The sequence below is a fragment of the Podarcis gaigeae genome (genome assembly GCF_964106915.1).
Source record: "Podarcis gaigeae genome assembly, chromosome: 4".
In the NCBI taxonomy this organism is placed as follows: domain Eukaryota; kingdom Metazoa; phylum Chordata; class Lepidosauria; order Squamata; family Lacertidae; genus Podarcis; species Podarcis gaigeae.
This window is the reverse complement of record NC_139677.1, coordinates 81,055,794-81,079,526: the sequence shown is the minus strand read 5'-3', so window position 1 is coordinate 81,079,526 and position 23,733 is coordinate 81,055,794. Positions and strand designations below refer to the sequence as shown.

Below are 23,733 nucleotides of genomic sequence, written 5' to 3'. Positions count from 1 at the left end.
ATATTTGAAATGGGAAGGAATCTTACTTTTTAAATCTCCATTTCACCTCTTACTCTTTCCCTCTGTTCAAAGCCACTCTTGGCTAAGAGACAGTGGGATTTGGGGAGGCAGGAACTCCATTTTATAATGTGATAGCCCAGTGCGAGACAATAGCTACAGTAAATATTACAGCATGTTAACATCAAGTCAGGGGTAAAATTAATCCCTGCGTGCATTCTAGAATTTCCATTTCCAGATCACACAACAAAATACTGCACTGTAGAATGGCTCTATTCAGGGAGCCAGCCAGTCATGACCTCTCCCAGGAAACTCCATTCAATCCCACCCACCTGTGATTCCAGATTTCTTTTCCCCAACCAATCAGCATTTATTGCCTGCTGAGCATGCTCATTGGCCCCTTTTAGGGCTTTGGCCCCATCCCCACTGGTTCCATCCTGACCCGCTGCCAGCATGTGGCCCCTGACAAATCGCCCCAGAGGGAATGTAGTCCTTTGACCAAGAAAAAGAAAAGGTCTGAGGTGACAAAAGTGTAGGGAAAGAAGAATAGCAGTTAAACCCTTGCTAAAGCAGGTACATGCATAGATTGTTTCTTGGCTAGGCACTCTTAATTAAAACCAGGTGTGTTTCTCCCAAGTGGAGAAACACAGCAACGTCCTCTGGGATCAGGCTGGTTATCACGCAGGTGAGCTCCTGTGTGTTTACAACCCATCAGTACAATCTGTGCTGCCACTTCTGCTGCAATGAATTGGTACAATACTACTTTATTTATTTATTTATTTATTTATTTACTGCTGCAATTGCTACATATATTTTAAGCTGCCCCTCCTATCATTGCAGGCTGAAAAGAACTTAATATTAGAAGAAAAAATTCAGGTGCTTCAGCAGCAAAATGAGGATCTCAGAGTCAGGATTGATCAGAACACTGTGGTGACAAGGTCTGTTTAGATGTTTGCTCCCGAGCTTGGCATTTCAAGCAGCTTTCAATTCACTTCTGTGTGTGTGTGTGTGTGTGTGTGTGTGTGTGTGCTCACTCTGTTGGTGTCTACTTGCAGCAGCCTGGTACCATTCAGATGTTCTGGGCTACAGTTCCCATCAGCCCTGACCTTTAGCCATGCAAGCAGGGGCTGATGGGAAATCTAGTCCAAAAAAAGGAGGGGTGGGGCTGCTTTGTAGAATCATAGCAATGCAAGGAACTTGTTAAACTTACTTATTTCTGAAGTACCAGAAGGCTATGCACACTTATTTGGGAATAAGGCTCATTAAATTCAGTGGAACGTAACTTCCAAACAAACATTCACAGGATTGCATTGATGGAGACTGGGCTGTGAACCAGGAAATGCCTGATTCAAATCAGGACTGCCTTGGACTCACTAGGGGTACAGTCTTATGTAAAGCAACTCCAACTGAATTCAGCAAGGCTTATTACCAAGCAAATGGGCAGAGGGCTGCATCCTAAGTGGTCTTCCTGAAACCACTGTTTCTCAGACTCTGCTCTCGTTGATACTGGTACTGGTCTCCCTTACAGGGTTGCTAGGATTCCTGAAAAAATCCATATGGAATGATTCCTACACACTACGGATGCAATTCTATGTACACTTTTGGGGGGATGAGCCCCACTTTACACAGTGGGACTTGCTTCTAAGTAAGCGTGCTTAGGGTTGTGCTAAATAGTATTGCGTGTTGTTATTAACCCACTGCCTCATACACAGAGTCCTCCATAAACAAAGCTTTCCTCCTTAGGAGTTGGCAATGCTCCCCCTTTACCTCGGATCAGGGCTGACTCGGAAGTTTAATTTGCGAGCAGTTGATCTTCAACATCTACGCTGAAAACCTCTGGGTATCGGAGTAGCCGTTATATTGAAACCTGTAGCTGTACACTTCCAAGTTATGACACTTTGCAGAAGGATGGATTTCTCTGCAAAACATTAGCACTGTACACAGAACGCCACGCTTAAGAGCACTGTGGGCGCTTGTCAGTTTGGGGGTCTGAGCCTGGCTTATCATGCAGTCTTCAACCACGTACCACATTGATTTTATGGGTGCTTTTGTCCGTTTTGTGGCTGTTTCTCGTGCAAACCTGCAGCATGTTGATACAGAATTCTTGTTTTTAGGGTAGTGCGCGTAGAGCACGTGACATTGCACAGAATTCATAAATTCACAGAGAACCTGAGGAGGGGAGAAATGCAGAAGGAGCACCACATTCGTAGCAAAAATACAACAGATTCCTGCAGTACCTGAAGGAGCCACGGCGTTGCTTGGGGCATGGGCTTGCGTAGGCTAAATCCCACTTTGCTAGGTGCCCCAGTTAGAAAATGTAATCATGTGGGATGGAGAGACAAAGGAAAGAGACCTACCCATCTGTCTCCCCCATCAGGGATAGCACAGTAACCAAACCAACCAGTTGTGCAAACACATGTATCAGAAATCACTGGATCTATGCAGTGACAGCAGCTGCAACCCCCCCCCCCCCCGGCAACAGGAAGTATTGCTGCTGTGTTTTCTGAAGCCCCACTGCAGTTGCTGAACTCGGTGATATCTGAGGATCTGCCTTTCTCCAGCTTCCCGTCTGCCTCAGCAGGAACTGGTCCCCAGAGAGCCAGTCCTGTGGCTGAGTACAACGCAGCACCTGCTGGTTCCCCCCTGCCCTCATGTGGCCGGGGAGGCCTATGCCTTATCCGTCCCCTTGATTCAAAGCTCATCTCTGCTGTAACCTGACCCTTTCTTTCTTCTGTTGGCGTCAGCCTCGGATGACGCAGCGAAAAGACAATCCCAGCACTGTATGCAGGAGAGAGGGAGGGTAACAGTCAGAGGGCTATTTATTTTTTGCTTCTGCTTGCCAAAGCAAATTGTCCTTGGGCACATGCTGGTATCGGTATTATTTAAAAAAAGAGAGAAAGGGTAAAAAAAACCACTTGTCAGCAAAGGCACATCCCTGCTCCAAAGGCTCTTGGAAGAGACTGCCACTTGACTGTGTTAACTCCCAGTTCTCCTCCTCCAGCAAACTATCGGTTGCTTACTGTCTCGGGAGCAGGGATGCTGTCTGACAAGCTCTTGTATCACGGAGCATCACCTTGCAACTCTCTATCTCAGTGAAGGCAAAGGCTCTGGTGTCTGGATGTCACTAGTGGAAATGATTTTTCTGGCTTTTAAGAGAGGTGAACATAGGAAGTTGCCTTTCACTGTGTTTCACCATTAAGGCATCCCTCATCCTCGTGTCCATTACTCTGTTTAGCAGGGGCTCTCGGGGGGGGGGGGGGTCCCATTCCTGCCTCCAGAGAGCCTTTTAAGTGGCTGTGCAGGGGATTGCACCTGGGGCCTTTTGCATGCAAAGCATGTTTTCTACCAATGAACTATGTCCCCTTCTGTTAAGAAATGCCCAGTTTTGCCCTGCACCTGTGCTTCTGAACCCATTTCTGCTTGTCTTCTAGAATGGCTCGGGGCTAGTTCACCAGTGCATGACTGTGACTCCAGTTCTCCACACTTGATTGGCAGATGAATGTGTGAACTAATTCTGTTGTGGGGGAGGGGAATACCGGACTGCATCCAGCTGTGGCCTGGAGGACTATTGGAACCATAGAAGCATGCATGAATGGAGAGGGAAGAGCATTTTTTCCTGATACCCCTCTTCCACCCAAGAAATCTGCTCCAGATGGTTGGGGAACTCTTCAGAACAGTATGGGAGGTAGTGTAGCAGGCTGCAGGGAAACGGGAATTTGCAAAAATCCGCTCCCTCCCCCTTCCATCCATGGAGGACGTTGCTGGAGCAAGAAGCCTCCATGAATGGAAGAATGCAACTGAATACAACCCATTGTGCTTGAGGAAATACTAAGTGATGAAAATTTTGTCTGAAAGTGGTCCATTCATGATGGCCCATTCATCTCTCATTCACTTGATGGCGAAACGTTCAAGGGGCATGGACATGTGAATGAACCAGTCTAAAGACAAGTGACACAGACTGAGGAAAATCTTTGATTCCTGGGTGGTGGGGTTCTTTTCCATTCACTGAAGGTCCCATTTATATTAGGCCATGCAACAGCAGACTTTATTTTCTTGGCACTTTCCAAGGAGTGGGATGGTAAGTATCCAAATCATGTAGGCAAAGAGTTTTCAACAAGATGTGAGGACTGTTTACAGGCACTGTTGGCCTCCCATTGTCCCTTTTGTCCGACGGCCACGTTGGTTGGAGCTGAGGGGAGCCCAGTGACACCTGGAGAGCACCTGGTTCCCAATCCTTAGTTTACAAAATGGATCCAACGGGGACTTGCCACAATTCTGAAATTTTGATTTTGACTTGACAGTGCCTTGTTTCCCTCTCCAGGCAGTTATCTGAAGAAAATGCCAATCTCCAGGAATACGTTGAAAAAGAATCCAAGGAAAAGAAGAGGCTAAGTAGGACTAATGAAGAGCTGCTGTGGAAGCTTCAGACGTCGGACCCCATGAGCCCAGTTAAGCTGTCGCCAACATCACCCACCCATATTTATCGGTCGTCTTCAGGACCTCCCACACCAGCTAAAGTCAGCACTGTGCCAAGATGACAGCCCCATGCAGCTGTATCAGATGACTTGTCCCCGACAATGTCCCAGCCTACTGAATGTTCTCGTCTAAGAAAGTATTAACCACAGTAGAAGTAGATCCCTGGGATCCGTGACTCTACCAACATGCTCTCTAGATGCATAGCTGTATTTGACTAGGCAGTGCCCTCTGGTGGGTTCCTGCGTCGGGAGTCCCTAGGACTTGCTACACTGATGCCATAGAATAGCAGGATCCCAGCTGACGCATGGGGACATCTCCCAGGGTTAGAGGCAAAAGCAAGGGAAAACTCTTCTTATTGTTCACTCCCGAGTGAACTTTTCGCTGCAGTATTTCAGGTTAGTCGCCAGTTCGAGTTTTGAATAGCTCTGTGCGTTGAGTGGCTGCTGATACGTGTGGATGCCCTCAGGCATCCATGCCCATAATGTGAGGCACATGTCAGGCACACATGCACACCTTCTGCATATGTAGCTGAAGCTGTTCCGAAATGCATTTTTTTATATTAATGGATTCTACAAAAAGTGCTGATATATTTTCATGAGTCAGCAGTTTTCTAACTTGTGCCTAAGAGTTATACTGAAATTAAATGCTTCTTCTTTCCTTTTTTTTGGTCAAAGCTTCCCAGGAATATTTCTACCCAAACGAGAAGAAAGTTACAAAAACACAGAAGCACCTTCCAAGTGACCACTGAGTGGTACGTTTTCTAAAGCAAATACCAGCGACTTGATTTCTTAACTAGTTAACTGCCTTCGAAAATAATTGCTTTTCTAATCAGTGCCAGACACGGCACTCGCTTCCCAGGTAACAATCAGAACACTCACCACTGCTGTAAATATGGAAGAGGCAAGCAGGCCTCCATTGTTGCAGTCCTATGTTTATTTATAAAGATGACTCCATTTTACCCCAGCAGTAAGTGCTTTTCCATGATGTTTTCAAAGTCTGAATTAATAGCAAGGCTAAATGTACAATACCCTGTGCCTCCCAACTCCTTTTTAAGAAGGGGTGGGGGAGTGACCACAGAAGCATAGAGTGAATGGGTGATTTCAGTTAGCGTACTTCAGTAGAGAGGCAAATGTGTGATAAGCAACAAAAAAGAGCCCTGAGGGATTAGGCCCATCTAGTCCAGTATCCTGTTATCACAGTGATGTACCAGTTGCCTGTAGGAAGGACCTGGGTACCACAGTGCTCTCCCAACCCACAATTTTCAGTAGGCAGACTGTCTCTGTTGGTCTTCACCCACGGTTTGTCCTCTTCTGTTGATGACAGAACTGGGCTCTTTCTTCTACACAGGGGTGACTCACCTGTGCAGTGGACCCAAGTAGCAGCTTGAGGCAGCAATATTTTTAAGTGAGTGTGCAATCTGAGAGCTGCTCCTACCTCCCTCCTACAGCAACGTGGCCAAGAGTGTGCTATCGCTCTCCTCCGCCACGTTGCCTAGGATCCAAGGAGCACATCTCTCAGATCCAGAACTCACATCATCTCAGGCTCGTCATGTTCATAGAATAGCAATCAACACTGCACACTTGGCATTTTATCAGCACTCAATGGCATGTTTATGTGTTTTGGTACTGGCCAAACTGCTGGATTGTTCTATCTCTTTGCCTTCTTTCCAGCCATCTCGACCCTGCTACCCAATGTGTATTTAGTAGCAGCACGATATTGGATGTCAGGCCTGCTAGAACGTAGGCTGGTTCCCTAGAGAGTAGCATAGCAGTCACAATAGCATTAGACCTTGAAACGGTTTCTAAAGATGAGCTAGACAAAGAGGACACAGCCAGTGTCCCTTCTTGTCTTTGGTGTGATAGGGGTTGGGTTCCAGCGTGTGTGTCAAAGAGTTGTTATAGACTTAGACTGTGAAAGCGTTGAACGTAGCGTTGGACAGATGTGGAGCATGAATCATCTAAGCAAAGAAATGTTTTTAGATAGCCATGTGATACTTTGGTTCTCGAGTGGAGGCCCAGGGCGCAACTCATTTGCAAATCCCTCTGCATCGTTTAAATACAGGGCAGTTCAGAGTGCCAAAAGGACACCCAGGAGAAGAGAGGGAGGGAGTTAGTGTACAAAGCTCACAGAGGACCTCCCTGACTGGCAAACGCCTGTCTGCCTGATGTCCACACAAGTGCTTCGTTCAGCGAGTCTGCTTGGTGCTTGTGTCGATGACTTGCCTGTGATGCAGGCCTTAGGCATCAGCTGTGCTTGCCGAGACAGCCAGCACCATCCAATAGCCACAGATCTGTGGCCCAATTCCATGATGTACAGAGTAACAAGGTTGATTTCTTTCTTTCTTTTTTAGAGAAATTTATTTTTGTAGCTACCTTGCATGATACTGTGATACCAAGTACATCTTCTTAGATTAGCTCATGCCACGTTCGTTAACTTATCACAAACAACAGGACTAGATTTCGCATAATGGGCAACTTGCAAACTCAAGAGTAGGATAGTTGCAACAATGACCCACTGATATAATTTTAGCCAGTTTCCTTACCACACTTGCTTGAGACACAGACAGCACCTGTTTCCTTGTTATGTCGCAAACCTTCTACTGTCAAGCTCAAGTAAGCAATGTTATACCACAGCGTTGATAAATTTGCATTTTCCTTGCATTGCTCTGTAAGTTATGTATTACTCTCCACTTATAAGCTAGCGAAGCCACACTGTGGGTGGGTGGGCGGGTCTGGGTTGTCCGTCAGTTCCTCTGTTTATGCTTCTTCCTTCCTCTGTTCATCTGCCACCTCCATTTTCAATGAATGCTTCCAAATACGATTTGAGATTTTGGCTTCTGCTGGCCTACACAAGATAGCAAGTCAATGCTAATATCAGACTAGAGTTCTCTCTCCTCCATTAACTTTGTACAGATCAGTTGTCCCTGCATCCAGATGGGAAAGGTGTAGGATTCTATTCTCCTCCTTCTTCTTCAAAATGGCAACCTAGGGCTACTCTACTTTAACCTAATATTCAGTTGCTTGGAAGCATTTCACTTATTCGGCCCTTCAAAACCAGAGGCCGTCCACAGAGGGAAAAGAATCTTTTCATGATTTTGCATTATGTAAACTTAAAGGTAACCAACTATGGCTGGCATCTGAAAAGTAACTTGCTTTCTTAAGCACTCTATCTGGCAAGCCAGTTCTGCAACCAAGGCATCCTTTAAAAGCAGTTTCTGATGTCATATACAAGGCTACTACTACAAGGTGGAGGGAACTATCTCACTGGGTCACCCGAAACCTTTTGACTTTCCTAAAGTTGCATCCCTGCCTCTGCCATCAGCTCCCCCATCACTCCAAAAAATATGATGATAGACATGAGATACGGGGAGAGAGTGCAACACGCTCTATTCTAGTGCTGCAGGCAAGCGGGTGCAGATCTGGGAGTTGTGAAACGCTCCCAGTTCAGTTTCCTGTATACCCTTTTTTTTTTACAGCCCTCAGCCACATCTGACACACACAAACACACACTGAGCCCTTACGCTGCCTTCCCAAAGCCAGATACGTGAGCCACTGAGCTAGGACCCCGCCAGAGCCTTGCACCTCTTTCCCAAAGCCCAGCCTCTCACTTAGCCAGCTTTGGGAAGGCACCGCAAGGGCTGGAGGCAGCCCACGAAACAAGGCAGTATGCAGCCCACAGGTTCCATGTCAAAGTCCTCTTGTGGCCCGCTTGGTATGAAAAGCTGGGCTGCCCTGCTGTATACAAACGATCCCAAGTAGGAGCAGATTGGACTGGGGCAGTGGCGGGGGAGGTGCATAACATCATTACAACCACTGCATCCCGTGGGCTTCTCTCCTTGAAGGCCAGATGCTTTTTGCATGTGAAGCCATAAAATTCACCCCCCCAAATGCAGAACTTAATGACTGCGAATCTAATTGTGGATAACCATGTTCACACTTACGTACTAGGCAATTACGCAAAGCACTCAGGTGATGGGGCAAAGCTGGCTAAGTATCACGAAGAAAGCAACCAGAGATTGTAGCAGCGCTATAACTGATGGCGGCCTGGCAAGGAATAGTAACATGGGTCTTGAATAATGTTTTAACACCCTGCCTTAGAAGCAGCCAACAAGCAAACTGTGGCTACCAAATGTAACTTGCATTCTAGGGAAACAAGAAACATGTGGAAGGCATTTTTCTAATTGTCCAAATTTCAGGTGTGAAACCTGTTTTACCTATTTACTTGCGGCCAAGGCCAAAAAAATTAGGTCAGCTCACTCAGGGAAATTGTCCTTTCCTCCCATCTACCCACTTGACTAACTGTGGTGACGGCAAGACATTGTTTGGGCAACTTGTGCCAAAATTCCCTTATGGAAAAGATGGGAAATGCCATCTCAATCTGTCCTGCTGCATATTATTCCACGCAGGTTCAGAGGAAGATTCAAGGAGGATTCAACTGCTGAGATGCCAGCCCTAGGAACATCCAGGAACACAGCCCACACTACTATCATAACATGGCACCATTCTGTAGAATACCAGTTCCTTTTCATGCAGGGCATGCATGCATCCAACAGAGCAGCTTTGGACTGTACACATAAAGCAGGAGAGGAATCAAGAGCAGCTTGCACTGCTTCTGTTTGTGCTTCCCACTGACTGTGCAGAGTGAGAAAATTAGCATCTTTCCTACTTTATAGTGAGATTGCATGCCCAGCTATGGATGCAGCCCACAACCGGCTCTTACCAGAGCAGGGCAGATGTGTGACCTCTCCTCTGTGGCATACCCAAAGCAGCCCTGCATTCTGTCAGACAGCAGCATGGTGTCCTCCAGATGTTTTGAACTACAACTCCCATTGTGCCGGACACCACTATGCTAGCTGTGGCTTATGAAGGTTGTAGGCCACCATCTGAGGGGCACCATGGGGCTATGCCTGAGCTAAGCAAATGGATAGTAACCATACTGCCCGCTGCCCCAAATAGGACTGTGCATTCAAAGGCATCTTTGCTTTCTAAAGCATCAGAGGAATATGACAGTCAAGAAAAAACTGACCCAAGTAGTATCGTTGAAAGGAGTTGATCATCCAGGAAGTCCCTTGGGCTTTGGCTCTCACACTTCTTCTCACTTCACTTTCATGTCTTGTCTGAAGACCAGTGATGCATCCGCCTCCTCCTAGCCCCCATGTTGTGTTTGGGGATGCCATGCAACTCTGGGTTTTGGACAACATGCCGAAGAGGTGTGATACAATGAGTAAATTGTGCCTCCCTGTTCAAATACTTGTCTTTCCCAGAAGCCCTCCCAAGTCTTCCTGGGAAATCCATTCACAGGCCCCTGCTACCTTAGGAATGTCAAAGGACCAACAAAACCACTTGCTAGAGAAGCCAACAGGAGAAGTAAGAGATTGATTAAGACTCCCCCCTTTTGTGACTTCTGAAACATTTTTCAGAACTCTCATTTGCACACATCACATTTCTGCCCAATAAATCAGCAGGTACATGAACAGTAAAGATCTTCTTTGGAATAAATATGAATAACCAAAATCAGGTATTTTACGTCTGTGTACTGATTGCATTTGTGTCCCATGGACACATGGTGGATGTTAGAAGACCATCCCCTCCCTAACACAGCAGGAGTTTGTGGTCTGACTTAATTACGTGGCTATTTGAATTACAGGAAAAAAAGTTTGTATTATTTGAGTTACAGTGTACAGGTGATATATTCATGATAATAAATACATGCTCCTTAGTCTTTGGTGTGCTATGATGCTTCTTTACGGGTCTATCGGTAACAGGATTTAGCAAGAGATGGGTGTTGTTGTTTTACAAAAGTAAAGCAAACAACTGAAGACTTGTGTATAAAGGAATCACTCAGGATCTTTGTTCTCTCAACCTTACAAATTTTGCTCAGTACTTGCTATTTAAATTTAAAGGTAACTGATCAAATTTAAAGGCCTTGATCAAACTGTGCATGTAAACCCTGTCCCATAAACTGTCATTGTGCCAACTCCCTATGAACAGATCATTTTATTACAAACTTGTATGTGCCTACACAACAAGTAATGGAGCAATCCTAACAATTGTCAATTTCCTTCCTTTCCCCTGTGTAATGCAACTTTTCTGTGCTGCAAACTATTGCATTTCACATTTTCCTGCACCCCTTATTATCATGGTTGACCTGTTGCCGTTGAAGGCAAGAGAGATAGCAGAATAAGAGACCATTTGCAATAGGCTAGCCTTTTCTCCCCTCTGGCCGCTGGCATGCAGAGTTAGTCTCATGGGAGATGGAGATGGAAATATCTGAGGAACGTTGCAGTAGAGAAGGCTGCTAGGCACTGAGAAATTAAGACACACGGCTATCTTTTTTGGACGCAATTATGGTAACATCTAGTACCATGCTGGGGGCTCATGAGTGACTATGAGTGTCTCTCACAGTGGCTACGGGAAGCTTTAAAGTATCCATTTCAATTAAGTGCAAGAGAATACTGTTAGGTGGGGTGTGTGTGGGTGTGTGTGGGTGGGTGTGTGTGGGGGTGTGTGTGTGGGTGTGGGTGTGGGTGTGTATGTGAGAGAGAGAGAGAGAATGAGAGAGTGAGAACACTGGTTAGATCAGACTGCTAAAAGAGAATACTTACTGCAGCCTTAGAAAGTCCTGCTGAACTCACACAGCATTATTGCTGGGCAGCTATGCATGAGGTTGCACTGTTCATGTTGTCATGAAACACTATGCTGAAAAGCAAAAGGTGCATTTCCACAAGCTTGATTCTTTCACCGAAGAGCAATTACATGCAACTGGTCTGCTGGAATGAACAAATACATTGGAAAAGGAAGGGTGAAACTAACATAATTTATTTGCATTTCTGGGAAACGTTTAATGCTGTATCACATATTAACAAACTGATCTCCAAAGTCAAAAACGACATCAAGAGGGAGACATTATTTACAGTGCCACCTGGCAGAAACGTCTCTGGGAAGCAGAGGTGGTGCTCTAGATAAACGTTTCGCATTTAAAAAACAAAGTTTTATATTCAGGAGGGGAGGGGAGGGGAGGGGAGAGCAGAGCCAAAATCTAAACAAGAACCAAACCAGAAACTCCACTGAAACAGGAGCAGGAGAAAACCCAGTGGGGATTACAGTCAGCATCAGGGGTCGAATAATTGTATCACAACAGTAAGAAATTCTGAGGAAATCATTAGAAAAATAGAACAGCCAACCAAAAAGTATATATTTATATATTACTCAATAAAAATATGCACAGATTCTTTCATGGCTTCTTGGTTATTAAGAGATGTATTCCTGAAGAAACCCCACGTTCCATTAGATTTGTAATGTACAATCGAAAATGGTGTCACACCCATTCTTTGTGCTCCTGAGACCAGACGTACATTGAAAGGCACAACGTAAAGACAGGAAATCCTCCACTTTGTCACCAGGCACACACGTTACAACCCTTCCAACATTTGGGAAACACAGACATGACCACATGCAATTTGTGTAAGATTCCTCAGTGGCTGCATTCATAATGGTAACTCAGGGTTTGCTTTAAACATGGTTTGTTGAAGATACCAGTATCAGTTTCACAGACCAGCAGGTAGTAACCATGGCTTGTTTCACCTTATGCAAGTTTCGTTTTTCAACTGTTCTTGCTTTCTACATCTTTCTATAGGAAAGAAGCAAGGATTAGGCAAGGACTCTGGGTTCAGATGTAAGGGAAATGTATAAGCCAGCTTCAAACCATATAGTGGTAAACTCAATTTTACTTGGAGTACAACCACTTAAATTAATGAACATGAGTTACTTAGGTACTTTAATTTCCATAGACATACTCTAAGTAATACCTAGTTGAATACCACCCATGGTTTCATATTCTTATTTGTTGAGCCCGAACCCTAATTAGTTGGCAGGGGTGAGCTTGGATGTAAAAACAAACCATAGTTAAGCTAAACAAACCATGGCTTAACGCTATGTGAAAACCAGGCCACTGTCTAAGAGTTTCATTATCTCGGCATAACATTTTTTATTGGGACTTGTGCCAAGAGGAGGAGGATATAAACCCTGAGGAAATATATGGATTGTTACTAACAGGCATTGTTCCTGCAACATTTGGCCTTTGCTTTGGAAGTACAACATACCAAGGACTAGCACATGAAAGCACCTGTTAAAGATGTACACACGTAACAAATGCCAGACAACCTTTGTAATGGATGCATCTTCTGAGATGGATTCATGAAGTTGTATGGACAAACAGCTAAATGATGGTGCTGAAGTCCCATGGAGGGGGGGCAGTATGTGCCTATAACACATACAGCCCAGTCCTCACACTTGATACATCAGCACATAAACGCTAACCTGTGGGTATTCTGGCACCCTCTGCACTTAAAAGACATAAGTAACTCTTCCCAACATTTGCAAATTAAAAAAACATAACCTTTTAGAACGAACTCCAAAGTAGCACTGAATAGTAATACTTTTACAGGACAGTTCAAAATGCAGCAACTTCAAGTGTGTACAAATGATATGCATGAACACCATTGGCTTCAACGGAAACTAATGAACATGCAATTGGGTTACATTCAAAAAGCATAAAATATTCACTTTGCTATCGCCAGAACTTGTGAAGCCTGGTCAAGTTTACACTAAGGTTAATTTGTAAAATGTTCAAACAGAAATTGTCAGCCATCTCATGCTCTCTTGTGCAATCTATACAAATGCAATGGGGTGTTATATGCATGGATACCCTGGCGGAATGCATGCACAGTTGCCTGTGCTGTATTAGGAATTCAATATACAACAGATGTGGATTGGAATAGAATTTGGGTGCACACCCACATCTGCTATTGCCAATGCAATCTTGATGAGCATTGCATAATCTGGGTAAGAATGCATTTCCTCCCTCCATCTTACAGCACAGATTGAAATGTGCAACCCCAGCTACAAAGGCCACTATGCAAGGGTTACTGCCACATATTACTAACAACAGACAACACAATGATACACACTAGTCTCTGGATTAGACCTTGCAATCGGCAAAAATTTCTAGAATTTTTAACTCCCTTCCTCGGTGTCAATTTTACTTAACTAGTAATATGAACCCCTAATGTTCCAGATCTATAAACTGTGAGCCTCTGCTATACAAATGTTAGGTTTGATTGGACATCACATCTCATAGCCCATTAGCTGAAGTACTTGAGAACACTTCACCATAGGTCACCACCTCTTAATTTCAATGTAACACTGTAATGATACGAGACTGCAGGGCAAATCAACACTGAACAGGTGCTAGGACTACAATGTAGACTGTAGGCCAAGGAACATCAAGCTGTGAATGAGAGGATCCTGGAGACCAAAGATCCAACAAAAGTAATGAAAGTTGGTTTTCCAGTTAATTGTTCATCTTTGGCCCACAAAATTGGTTATTTTCTTTCTCTAATAATGAGCAATATTAGAAAAGCATAGACACTGGGTAGATTCATGTTACCATGCTTTACATCAATCACTAATTGCCCGTTTTTCTGATCCTTTGCAGCTTCAATCATTTATGGAGTGGGCAATTTCTCTCTCTCTCTCTCTCTCTCTCCCTCCCTCCCTCCCTCCCTCCCTCCCTCCCATTATATACATTAGTGTCCAAAATTGTGGGAACCTTTCGGGAAAAGTGTATTTCCGAGGTTTGATGACTCATAACACCTGATTGGCTCTCTAAACCCTCATGCTCACTGGCAACATTCAAATGAAGGAAAGCGACTGCATATCAACCTAAGCAAGTTGTGCTTCCTTTTTCTGCTTATTTGGCTATAACTTTTGATAGAATACAGATAATTGAACAAACCTTGTTGCATTACATTGTTCATTAAACTATCTTTCCACTGATATATAATTTTATGATATTAATCCAAAATAAAGTGGTGTTACGAGTCATCAAACCTCAGAAATACACTTTTTCCTAAAGGTTTCCACAATTTTGGCCACTAGTGTATATAATGGTTGGGAGAGAGAGAGAGAGAGAAATTGCCCATTCCATAAATGATTGAAGCTGCAAAAGATCAGAAAAATGGGCAATTAGTGATTGTATGTAAAGCACTGTAACATGAATCTACCCAGTGTCTATGTTTTTCTAATACTGGTTATTTTCTCTCTCTAATAATTAGCAACTTTGTGGGCAAAAGGTGAACAATTAACTGGAAAACCAACTTTCATTACTTTTTGTTGGATCTTTGGTCTCCATGATCCACCATGTGAACTTTTACAGCTGGAATGAAGCCACAGGTCTAAACGTACTGCCGTGCTCTTCCAAAGTTCCTTCTATATGGGCGATTTTAACCAAATCCCCAGCTGTGTTCCTGTGCCATGGTTGGGTGTGATCCTAGCCTAGGGTTTCAAATTCTATGCACACCCAACTAGAAGGAAGTCCTGCTGAACTCACTTAAAACCATCTTCCAAGTGAAACATGCATGAGGTCAGGGTACACATTAGGCATATTCACTCTTGCTGACTTAAGGGTTTGCACAAACGTCCCCTTCCATACTGGGCTTGTGCCCTTCAGGGAGAAAAATGATCTAACAGAGACAGTGAAAATGAGACAATTCCTGAAGGAAGTGGTGGTGGCTTCCATTGATTCCAGAGGCTACTTTGGACAGGCTGTTCTGTTATAGAACCATATAGAATTGTAGAGTTGGAAGGGACCTTGATGGTCATTTTGCCCAACCTCCTGCAATGAAGTGAAAGACCTCATACAAAGTAAGATACCTGTTCGGTCTTTTTCCTTTGAGTGTTAACACAGAAGGCAATGCTTCAGAATACAGCTTTATATACAACAAAGTGTCCCAGCAGCTGTACAAAACCACCTTCTTATTTAAACATAACAAAAATAAAAAGTTTCCCACTTATTTACAAAGACGAGCTCCAGTAAATGCTGGCCTGTTCTTTACAATAGCAAGCCTACAGCAGCAGCAGCAGCAGCAATCAGGTTTTCACCAAACTCAAGCTTTGCATGTATTTACATTTAGGCTTCAGGGATGAGGGCAACACAGCCTATCTAATCTTCCATCCCCACCCCAAGTGGCAAAATCCTACACCAATAAGCAGAAGTTTACATTCCACGTCCTGAGCACCCCCCCATCTTCAACCATGAAAGGGCCTGGCAGTGGCAACAGTACAGGGGTAAGCACAGCAGAGAGATTTAGCAGTCCCTGTTGGTACTAGCGAAATCGTCCAACAGGAATAGGTGGAATTGTCCAGGCACCACATCTCCTCTCTGTTACACACCATAGGAAGAGGGACCGAGTATAAGCTCACCTAGTGCCAATATTTATGCAAGTGCAGCCTACCTGGTTCCAGTTTCAGCACTACTGAGAACAAGGGTGGGGGATCTGTAGTCCTGCAACACCTGGAGGTACACAATTCCCACCATCCCTAACCATTGGCTGGGGTTGGTGGGAGTTGGAGTCCAACAGCATCCCACCACCTGAATTGAAGCAAGCAGATGAGGAAGAGAGCCACTAGCCTAGAAAATTGAATTTTATTTTTTTAAAGGAAGTAGCATATGACATCACACATACACTCAGCACTCCTTTAAGCATGGTCAGGATTCCAACCTCTAATCATTTCCCTGGGGTGGGGGATTTGCATGAATCCCATGTTAGACACGCACACGAATTGCTGATATACAGTACAAAACTTAATGCTCCTTTTGTGAGATGTTTACCCTGTTTTTCCCTCCTGTTCGGAGAAATAAATACATAAAATCAGTTCTAAAATAAGCTACCGAATGACAAAACTACAGCTACGCTAGATCATAAAAGTTTACTGCTAAAAACTTGCTGCATTAGAACTGTTATCAATGTCTAGACTTTGGCGCTCAGAACACAGGAAGCCACTTCCCAGAGTTAAGGACCCAGTACCTGCCACAGGTACTAACTTCATATCCAGCTCATGTGGAATATGCAGCAAGGGAAGTTTGTTAGAGAGAAGACGCCTCCTAAGGTTAAGTTGGGGTCCCTGTCACATAGGTCTTTAAAGATGATGACCAGAACCTTGATTTGAACTAGAAACCTAACTTCCAGCAAAGTCAGACTGTTAGCCTGATAACTGGCAGTGCCTTGAGAACAGTTTCAGAGCCTTTTTCAAGGGCAGCTTCACATTAGAGTACATTTTACAAATCGATCCAAGGGACTACAGAACAGTCTTTGCCAGTCTGGCCCCCTCCAACTGCAGCTGATGGAGGTTGTGGTCCCAAACATCTGGAAGGTGCTAGGTTGGCAAAGGTGACAACAGATGAACCGAGGACACGGAATTCCACATGGACAAAGCCTACATAGAAGCGATTTCTATGTGGGAGTACGCAACAGACAACTGGCAAGCAACTGATAACTGGGGATCTGAGCTGAAGCTGCAACTAAGCCACAATCTCTGTAACATGGGACTGTGAACGTCCTAATTAGATAAGCTGGAAGTTCCAAGACAGCATGTAGTAGAAGAATGAGCCTTTTAAAAAGGCACAGAGATGTAATTGGCCGATCCATTGGAACAAATCTGAAAGAATTAATGCAAAAGCTGAGGTGAGGGAACTGCAGACACATAGGCTTTTGCAGACCCTGGACCGGAGTGGACGGCTGTTTGTGCAGAGTTCCAGGATCTATGAGAACAGGTAGGCAGAGCTCTACACACGAAGGCTTCCGCCCATCAGACATGTGGAAGGGCTAAGAGGAACCACAAAATGGTTCCTGTTGGATCAGGCAAGCAGGCTGCCTGTTCTGTCCTCACCATGGCCAATCACTGCTATAAAAACCAGAAAGGCACAGGGCACCTTAGCCCGTCAGAGAGGACTAAGCTACCGTCTGCAAACGGCCTTTCGAGAATACTGGAGCCATGATATCTTTGAGTGTAATATTGCAAGCCGCCGTGTGATCTTCGGATGAAGGGCGGTATAGAAATTTAATTTAAAAAATAACCAGATGCCTATGGGAAGCCTATAAATAGGACTCAAGTACAACAGCCCTTTTCCCACCTGTGATTCCCAGCGACTGTTTCTCTGAGAGCAGAGGCAGGGCGGAGCCACCATGGCTAGCTGCCACTGCAAACCACATTCTCCGTGAATTTGCCTAATTCTCTTGCACAACCATCCAAGTCAGTGGCTGTCGCTGTATCACTCCCATAAGATTAGAGATGGGAAGGCTTGGGGGGGGGGACCAGAAAAATGAGGGGGGGGACACACCAGGTTTCCCCCCCCTTTTTCCCCCCCAAAGCCATTTTCCCCCAGAAAAATGGCTTTGGGGAAAAACCCTGGGTTTCCCCCCAATTTTTCCGTTTTTTTTCCAGGCCTTCCCATCTCTAATCTTATGGGAGTGAACTTCATGGTTTCAAAGATGTGCTGTGTGAAGAAGTACCGTCTTTGGTCTGTCCTGAATCTTACAACGTCCCGCTTGATTGCATGTCTGTGAATTCTATTATAATGAGAGGAGAAAACCTTTCACAGGAGATGAATCTTTTGTACACTGCCCAGGAATCAGTCATGCTCACCTCAAGGGCCACTTGTGGCCTTTTGTTTACCAGCTAATCAAGTCTTCCATGTGCCATAATGCAGGTCATCTTCATACTGCCCCTCCCAAACAGCCTTCCCCAAGTTGGTGCCCTCCAGGTACTGCAACTTCCAACAGCACAGGCCTTCTGTACCCATGACCTCAAGGGATGTTGCAGGGCCAAGTGATAGCAGTGAAGAAGTGCCAAACCAAAACAGCAGAACCTGGGGGGCACCCCCAAAGGAACATTTCCCCCCTCGGGAATCCCTCACATAAAAATAGGATCAACCCTCCCGAAAAATAAAGATTTCCCCTTCTTCTAAGTTCACACCCTTTGCCTCAAAGGCAAAGATATGAAGCGGCTAAACATAAATATCAAATAAAAAATAAAATCAGGTTTCCAAGAGAACAGCAATGAAAAAATAATAATATTAATAAAATAATAATAATAACAATAATAACAATAATAATAAGCCACAATATTTACAATGGATTATTTTCTACATCAAGGATCTGCATGAACTTGATGTTTCTTTTGGAAACCCACTTTTTCTTCCTTTTCTTTTTACAAAGAGGTGGCTCTCTGTCTATGCCATCCTTTGGCAACCCTCTGGCCTTCCAGAGGTTTTGGACAACAACTCCCTTGCGCCCCAGCCAGCTGGCCCCAGGTTACCAAGGGGTAGTCTATGCATAGGTACAAAAAAAGCCAACCTTTTTCCACACCCGCACTCAACAGGAAGGCTGACAGATGGCTTTAGAAGCACAAGAAGCTTCTGCTAGTTATTAGGACGCATCGCTCAAGCTGCATGCCTGTACCAACACTCTTTGGAAACAGCACAAAATCCTATCTGGAGTTCAGCATGGCTAAGGTGGCATCTCAAAGAGTTCATTGCACAAAAGCAGCACTCAGCAGGTAAACTGCCATACAGCTGCATGGGCAAGAACTTGTCTATTGAGCACAGTAAATTATCACTGCACACTCCCTTTTGCTTCTGAGTGTTGCATGCTTCTCCCTCTTCTCTAGAGAAAAGCTGGCCCTCGCAGGACAGGTGAAAAGCCACTATAGTTTTTACTTCAAAGACGACACATTTGTCCGAAATCTTCCATGAACTAATGCTGTTTCTTACCCTGCACCAGAAGAACCAAGTTTAGCAGAAGCTCCCTCCCCACAAAAATAAGTTATTTAAAAATGTAACAGTGTTGGGAGCTGGACCCAGCAGACCAGGGTTCAAATCCCATCTCCAAAATGGATTAATTCAAGGTTGCATACGTTGCTTTCTCTCAGCTTCAAGGAACACTGCAGACCCCCCTCACAAACTTGCGATGAAGAGGAGCAAGATGAGAAAGGGAAAGCACTAAACTCTGGCCAGTAACTCCTAATTTTGCAGATTTATATACCCTGGGGACAAACAAGCAACCACTTTTCTACACAGAATTATACCATGAGCTAGAAGCTTTTCTCGTAAAAGCAGCAGGGTCTGTTAGCTGCCTAAACGAAGTATTTTGTGTCACAACAGATAGAATTCAGCCTGCAAGCCACTACCCTACAGAAGACTGTTGCAACGTTGCATTTCAAAGCGCAGGAGTTGCCTGCATAAAATAAGTCAAGTACAATGATTAAATAACACCACCAAGTCCTTTTCTCAATCAGATCAGTTCTGCAAGGGGCAGGGTGTTTTGCTAACACACAGGTGGTTGGGCCGGGTTGGGGTGTTGTTTTCATTTAGGCAAGGCCCCTTGGTTTTTGTGGTCCAACACAGGTGACTTTGGAGACAGTATGAAGTCTGCTTCACTTGAATCCAAGGACAGTACCTGGGGAATTACTTTGCAGGGCCTCTGTAAGGCTTGGTCTCATAGCAGCATTGGAAGTGAACTGGCACACTGATAAGCTGTTATCTTTCAATATACTTATGACAAGGGAGGGGAAGCTGCCAGCATCAGATAACAGTGTTGTTGGAAGTGTGCCAGAGGCCTGGCTTTTTCCTTGTGATCCCTTATAACTGTACTACCAAGGTAAAAGCAAGCTGCAAGGGGCAGCAGTGGGACATGGAAGCCCACCTGATACTCCACAGAACAAAATACTTCAGGGTCCCAGAGAGGAAAGCACCCTTCCCCGTAGAGGATGCTCTCAGGTGTCCTTTAGCGGAACCAGGCTGCCAATCATTTGCAACTGTCCACGTTGTTGTCCGTACTTCGTTCTGTATCCATCGGTGCTGAGTAAGACGCCTCCACACTGTGCCACATGCCGTAGGTAAAATAAATAAGCAGACCTGGAGGGAGGGAGGTAAAGGAGCACAGCATTGGAGAGAGCATGAAGTCATCTGACAGCACACAAACCAAAGCGTTACGCCTTTTTAATCTCTCCCACTGAAAATGCCTGATGTCTTCCAATCAGCAATACCACCACCTGGTTATGCCACAGATAAGGTCAGAACCAAGCCCAGCCCTGTCCCCTGGCAGGATGCAGCAACTTGCAGTAGGCAGAATAACGGAGGGTGGGAAATAGATGAAGGCAGAAACTGGTGTCTGAATGGTGCTACAAGACTTCTGGAAGGACTGGCCCTATAGTAGTGGGAAGGGGGCATTTGGACTCTGTTTCAGGAACCAATAAAATCTTGTAGCACTGTTCACAACTTCCTTCTGTTTAGAATATGTATATTTTTTTTAAAGAATTCCATCATTCTGCATGGTCAGAAGCCCAGTTGCAAACTCACCTATCACCATCCAGATAGCAAATCGTATCCACGTGCCAACATCCAGCTGCATCATGAGATAAACATTCACAAAGATGCTCAAGATTGGAAGGATGGGAAGAAAGGGGACCTGGAAAAAGAACAGAAACCAGGTTGTTGTGCCTCTGGATGGCATTTTGGGACAAGCCAGTTCCCAACAACACATTATCGATGTGTGGTTGCACAATCCATTTGTGATGACTGAGCCTCCTATATCAAATTGCCAATGGAGGGGCATATGAGAATATCATTTGCTTTCAGCTGGTACCTAAAACTGGCCCTGTAAAAAATTCATTAGCAATTTAAAAGAGCAATAACATCATCCAGGAAGTTCCTCTGGAAATGGAATTCATGTCTGCTGTTAGTTTAATTTTGCCTTCCAGATGCTGTTGGAGCATTTGGCTTTACTATTTTATTTCACATCACCTGGGTCCTTTGCTTTAAAAAATAAAAATGTAAAAGCCATGTATAACTTTTAAAACTAGTACTTAGCTGGGGGAGGAGTATTTGGGGTACTCTCTCTTTTTAGAGAGAGAGAAAAGCAAAGGATACTTAAAAATCCCCACCCATCCCCTTTTCAGGGTTAAAAGTCTGTAGGAAGAAAGAAGGCTGAAATACAAGTTTGGTGGGGCTTTTCCCCCTTTTTTGCAGCTCAGTGAGAAGAGAGAACAAGAGCTCCTTTCCAGAGGCTGCATCTCAAAGTGTGGAGCTGGTGCTTTTGGAGATTACGCTGAGATTGCCAAAAAAAGAAATGCAGCCTTGCATACCCTCTGCCTGGCCGCTATTAAACATAAATAGACAGATTGCCAGATGAGAAGCAAAAAGAAAGGAATATTGGGAGTGCTGAAGGTCAAGCTGGAGGTGCACATAGCCAATCTGCGTGGGAAAGTTTGCTCTGCGCCTCCTCTCCCCCTGCCCATGCCTTGCTAATTCCTGCCCTTCTAGAAAAAGCAGGTTAACCTCCATTAATCTCTCTTTCCATGCATGGAGCCAACAGAGACTCCGACTGCTTCCCCCACCCAGAACCACCCCAGCCCATTCCTTGCAGACGACTTGCCTTAAACGAGAGCTTGGTTTTACTTTCAGGTTGTCTCCAGATAACCACTGTGAAGAAGAAGCAGAGGAGGAAAACGGCCACAAGCAGAGCAATAGCCCACGGGCTCCCGTTCTTCAGAGCATCTTTGCCAAGGACAGTCCAGCTACAGAAGGTGACAATCAGAACACCTGGCAACAAGACACATGGAACAAATGTTTGTCGCGCTGATTCGGTGGTGAGAGGGAAAGACTGAATACAAAAGCAACGGTAATTTTAAAATCAAGCCAAGAACGTAAAGTTCGTAGCAAATGCAGCGGGGCGTTGCAAGGTTCTGGAGTTTTGATCCTAAATCTGTGCATGCACAAAAATTCTGGGGCAAGTCTGCCCCTGTTCCTATATGTTTTAGCAATAGACGCTGCAAGTTGGTGGACAGGTCAAATCCATTTTCGACTTGGCTCTCCACCAGTACGATCTTATGTCCCAATCCAACAAAAGGGACACAGGGAGCTGACTCATTCCAAGTCAGATCAATAGTCCACCTAGCTCAGGGTTCTCTGCTCAGACTGGCAGCAGCTCTCCAGGCAGCTCTATGTGGAGAAACCCGGGACCTTCTGCATGTACAGTGGTACCTCGGGTTACAGACGCTTCAGATTGCAGACTTCGCTAACCCAGTAATATTACCTCGGGTTAAGAACTTTGCTTCAGGATGAGAACAGAAATTGTGCAGTGGCAGCACAGCAGCAGCAAGAGGCCCCATTAGCTAAAGTGGTGCTTCGTTAAAAACAGATCTCCAGAACAAATTCAGTTCTTAACCCAAGGTACCACTGTAAATCAGATGCTCTATCACAGCACTATATAGCCTACAGGCTTCTATATGCACAGCCAACACAGATGCCAGTTCACTTCTGGCTGCTCATTCAAAACCATATTCTGTTGCTCTTCCAAGCCCTGAGGATTAATCTTCTGATATAGACTGGGGTGCACAAAATTAGATGCAACTAGAGTTCACAGGCCGTAAGTGTGCAGACTCTCTTAACCATCCCCAAAGCTGGTGTCCTGTTGGACCAGAATACTTCACCAGCTTCAACTCCCATCAGCCAGCATTGTCAGTGGTCAGTTGTTGTACAAGTAGATCTGGAGGGTACCGGAAAATTCTAACGGAGAATTAGGTCTTGGCAAAGGATCTAAAACAGTGGTTCTCAACCTGTGGGTCCCAAGATGTTGTTGGACTACAACTCCCATCATCCCTGAGCTCTGGCCTTGCTAGCTAGGGGTGATGGGAGTTGTAGTCCAACAACATCTGGGGACCCACAAGTTGAGAAAGGCTGATCTAAAAAGTGACAGCTCCTGATATTTAAACAAACCCATACACTACGCTTTATGGGAGTTTTGCAAATCAACCTTACAAAATGAAGCTGCAGCTGCATGCGTTACAGAGAACTAACCACATTATCAATGTCACATGTTGGGAGAAAGGCCAGAGGAGAAGAAATTAACAACTGCGCACATGAAGCCAACTCTTACCTATGATGCAGGAGGAGACATTTACTACGGACCCAGAGAGTTTGGAAGGATCAGTATTTTGGGGGCGGAAAACAGCTTTTAAGGAGAACTTCTCTCCCTTTTCAGGCAGAAACGCAGTCTGAGATTCACTGGTGCTCACGGACTCGTTGTTGTCTGCCTCATCATTTGTACTAGCCATCTGGTACGCCAAGTTCGGCTGCTCCGGTTGGTACCTAAGAGAAAAAAAGAATTGGACCACATTAAGCACCATCCTATCACCTGTAACTATAAGAGAGTCTCACCTAATATGTTTTCTTCCCAAACTGATTCCCGGGCATTGGAAACAATGACTCTGAAGGAGAGGGTTGCTAAATACTACTTAAATCTTCTAAGCCAGTGGCTGTCTAGAATATTGCTTAGTATCCCCAGCAGGAAAGAGCACGGCCAGTGAGTCACACCTACAAGGATTGGGCCAAGGGTGAATGTGGCACTGGGGGGATGGGGGA

The 23,733-nt window shown here is 44.8% G+C and overlaps 2 protein-coding genes across 8 annotated transcripts in view; one reads left to right on the top strand and one right to left on the bottom strand.

Moving 5' to 3' along the window:
• The window catches only part of MTUS2 (microtubule associated scaffold protein 2), a 308,937-nt gene extending 298,746 nt beyond the window's left edge, over window positions 1-10,191 (top strand). For all 3 annotated transcript variants that reach the window (XM_083736063.1, XM_083736064.1, XM_083736062.1), the window contains 2 exons: window positions 838-935; window positions 4,319-10,191. In XM_083736063.1, coding sequence (XP_083592189.1) covers window positions 838-935; window positions 4,319-4,535 — 315 coding nt within the window. In that variant the 3' untranslated portion in view covers window positions 4,536-10,191. The remainder of the gene's footprint in view (window positions 1-837; window positions 936-4,318) is intronic.
• Window positions 10,192-11,275: 1,084 nt separating this feature from the next.
• SLC7A1 (solute carrier family 7 member 1) overlaps window positions 11,276-23,733 on the bottom strand; it is a 50,978-nt gene continuing 38,520 nt past the window's right edge. For all 5 annotated transcript variants that reach the window (XM_083736765.1, XM_083736764.1, XM_083736768.1 and 2 more), the window contains 4 exons: window positions 23,249-23,460; window positions 21,746-21,912; window positions 20,671-20,779; window positions 11,276-20,226 (listed from right to left, as the gene is read on the bottom strand). In XM_083736765.1, coding sequence (XP_083592891.1) covers window positions 20,117-20,226; window positions 20,671-20,779; window positions 21,746-21,912; window positions 23,249-23,460 — 598 coding nt within the window. In that variant the 3' untranslated portion in view covers window positions 11,276-20,116. The remainder of the gene's footprint in view (window positions 20,227-20,670; window positions 20,780-21,745; window positions 21,913-23,248; window positions 23,461-23,733) is intronic.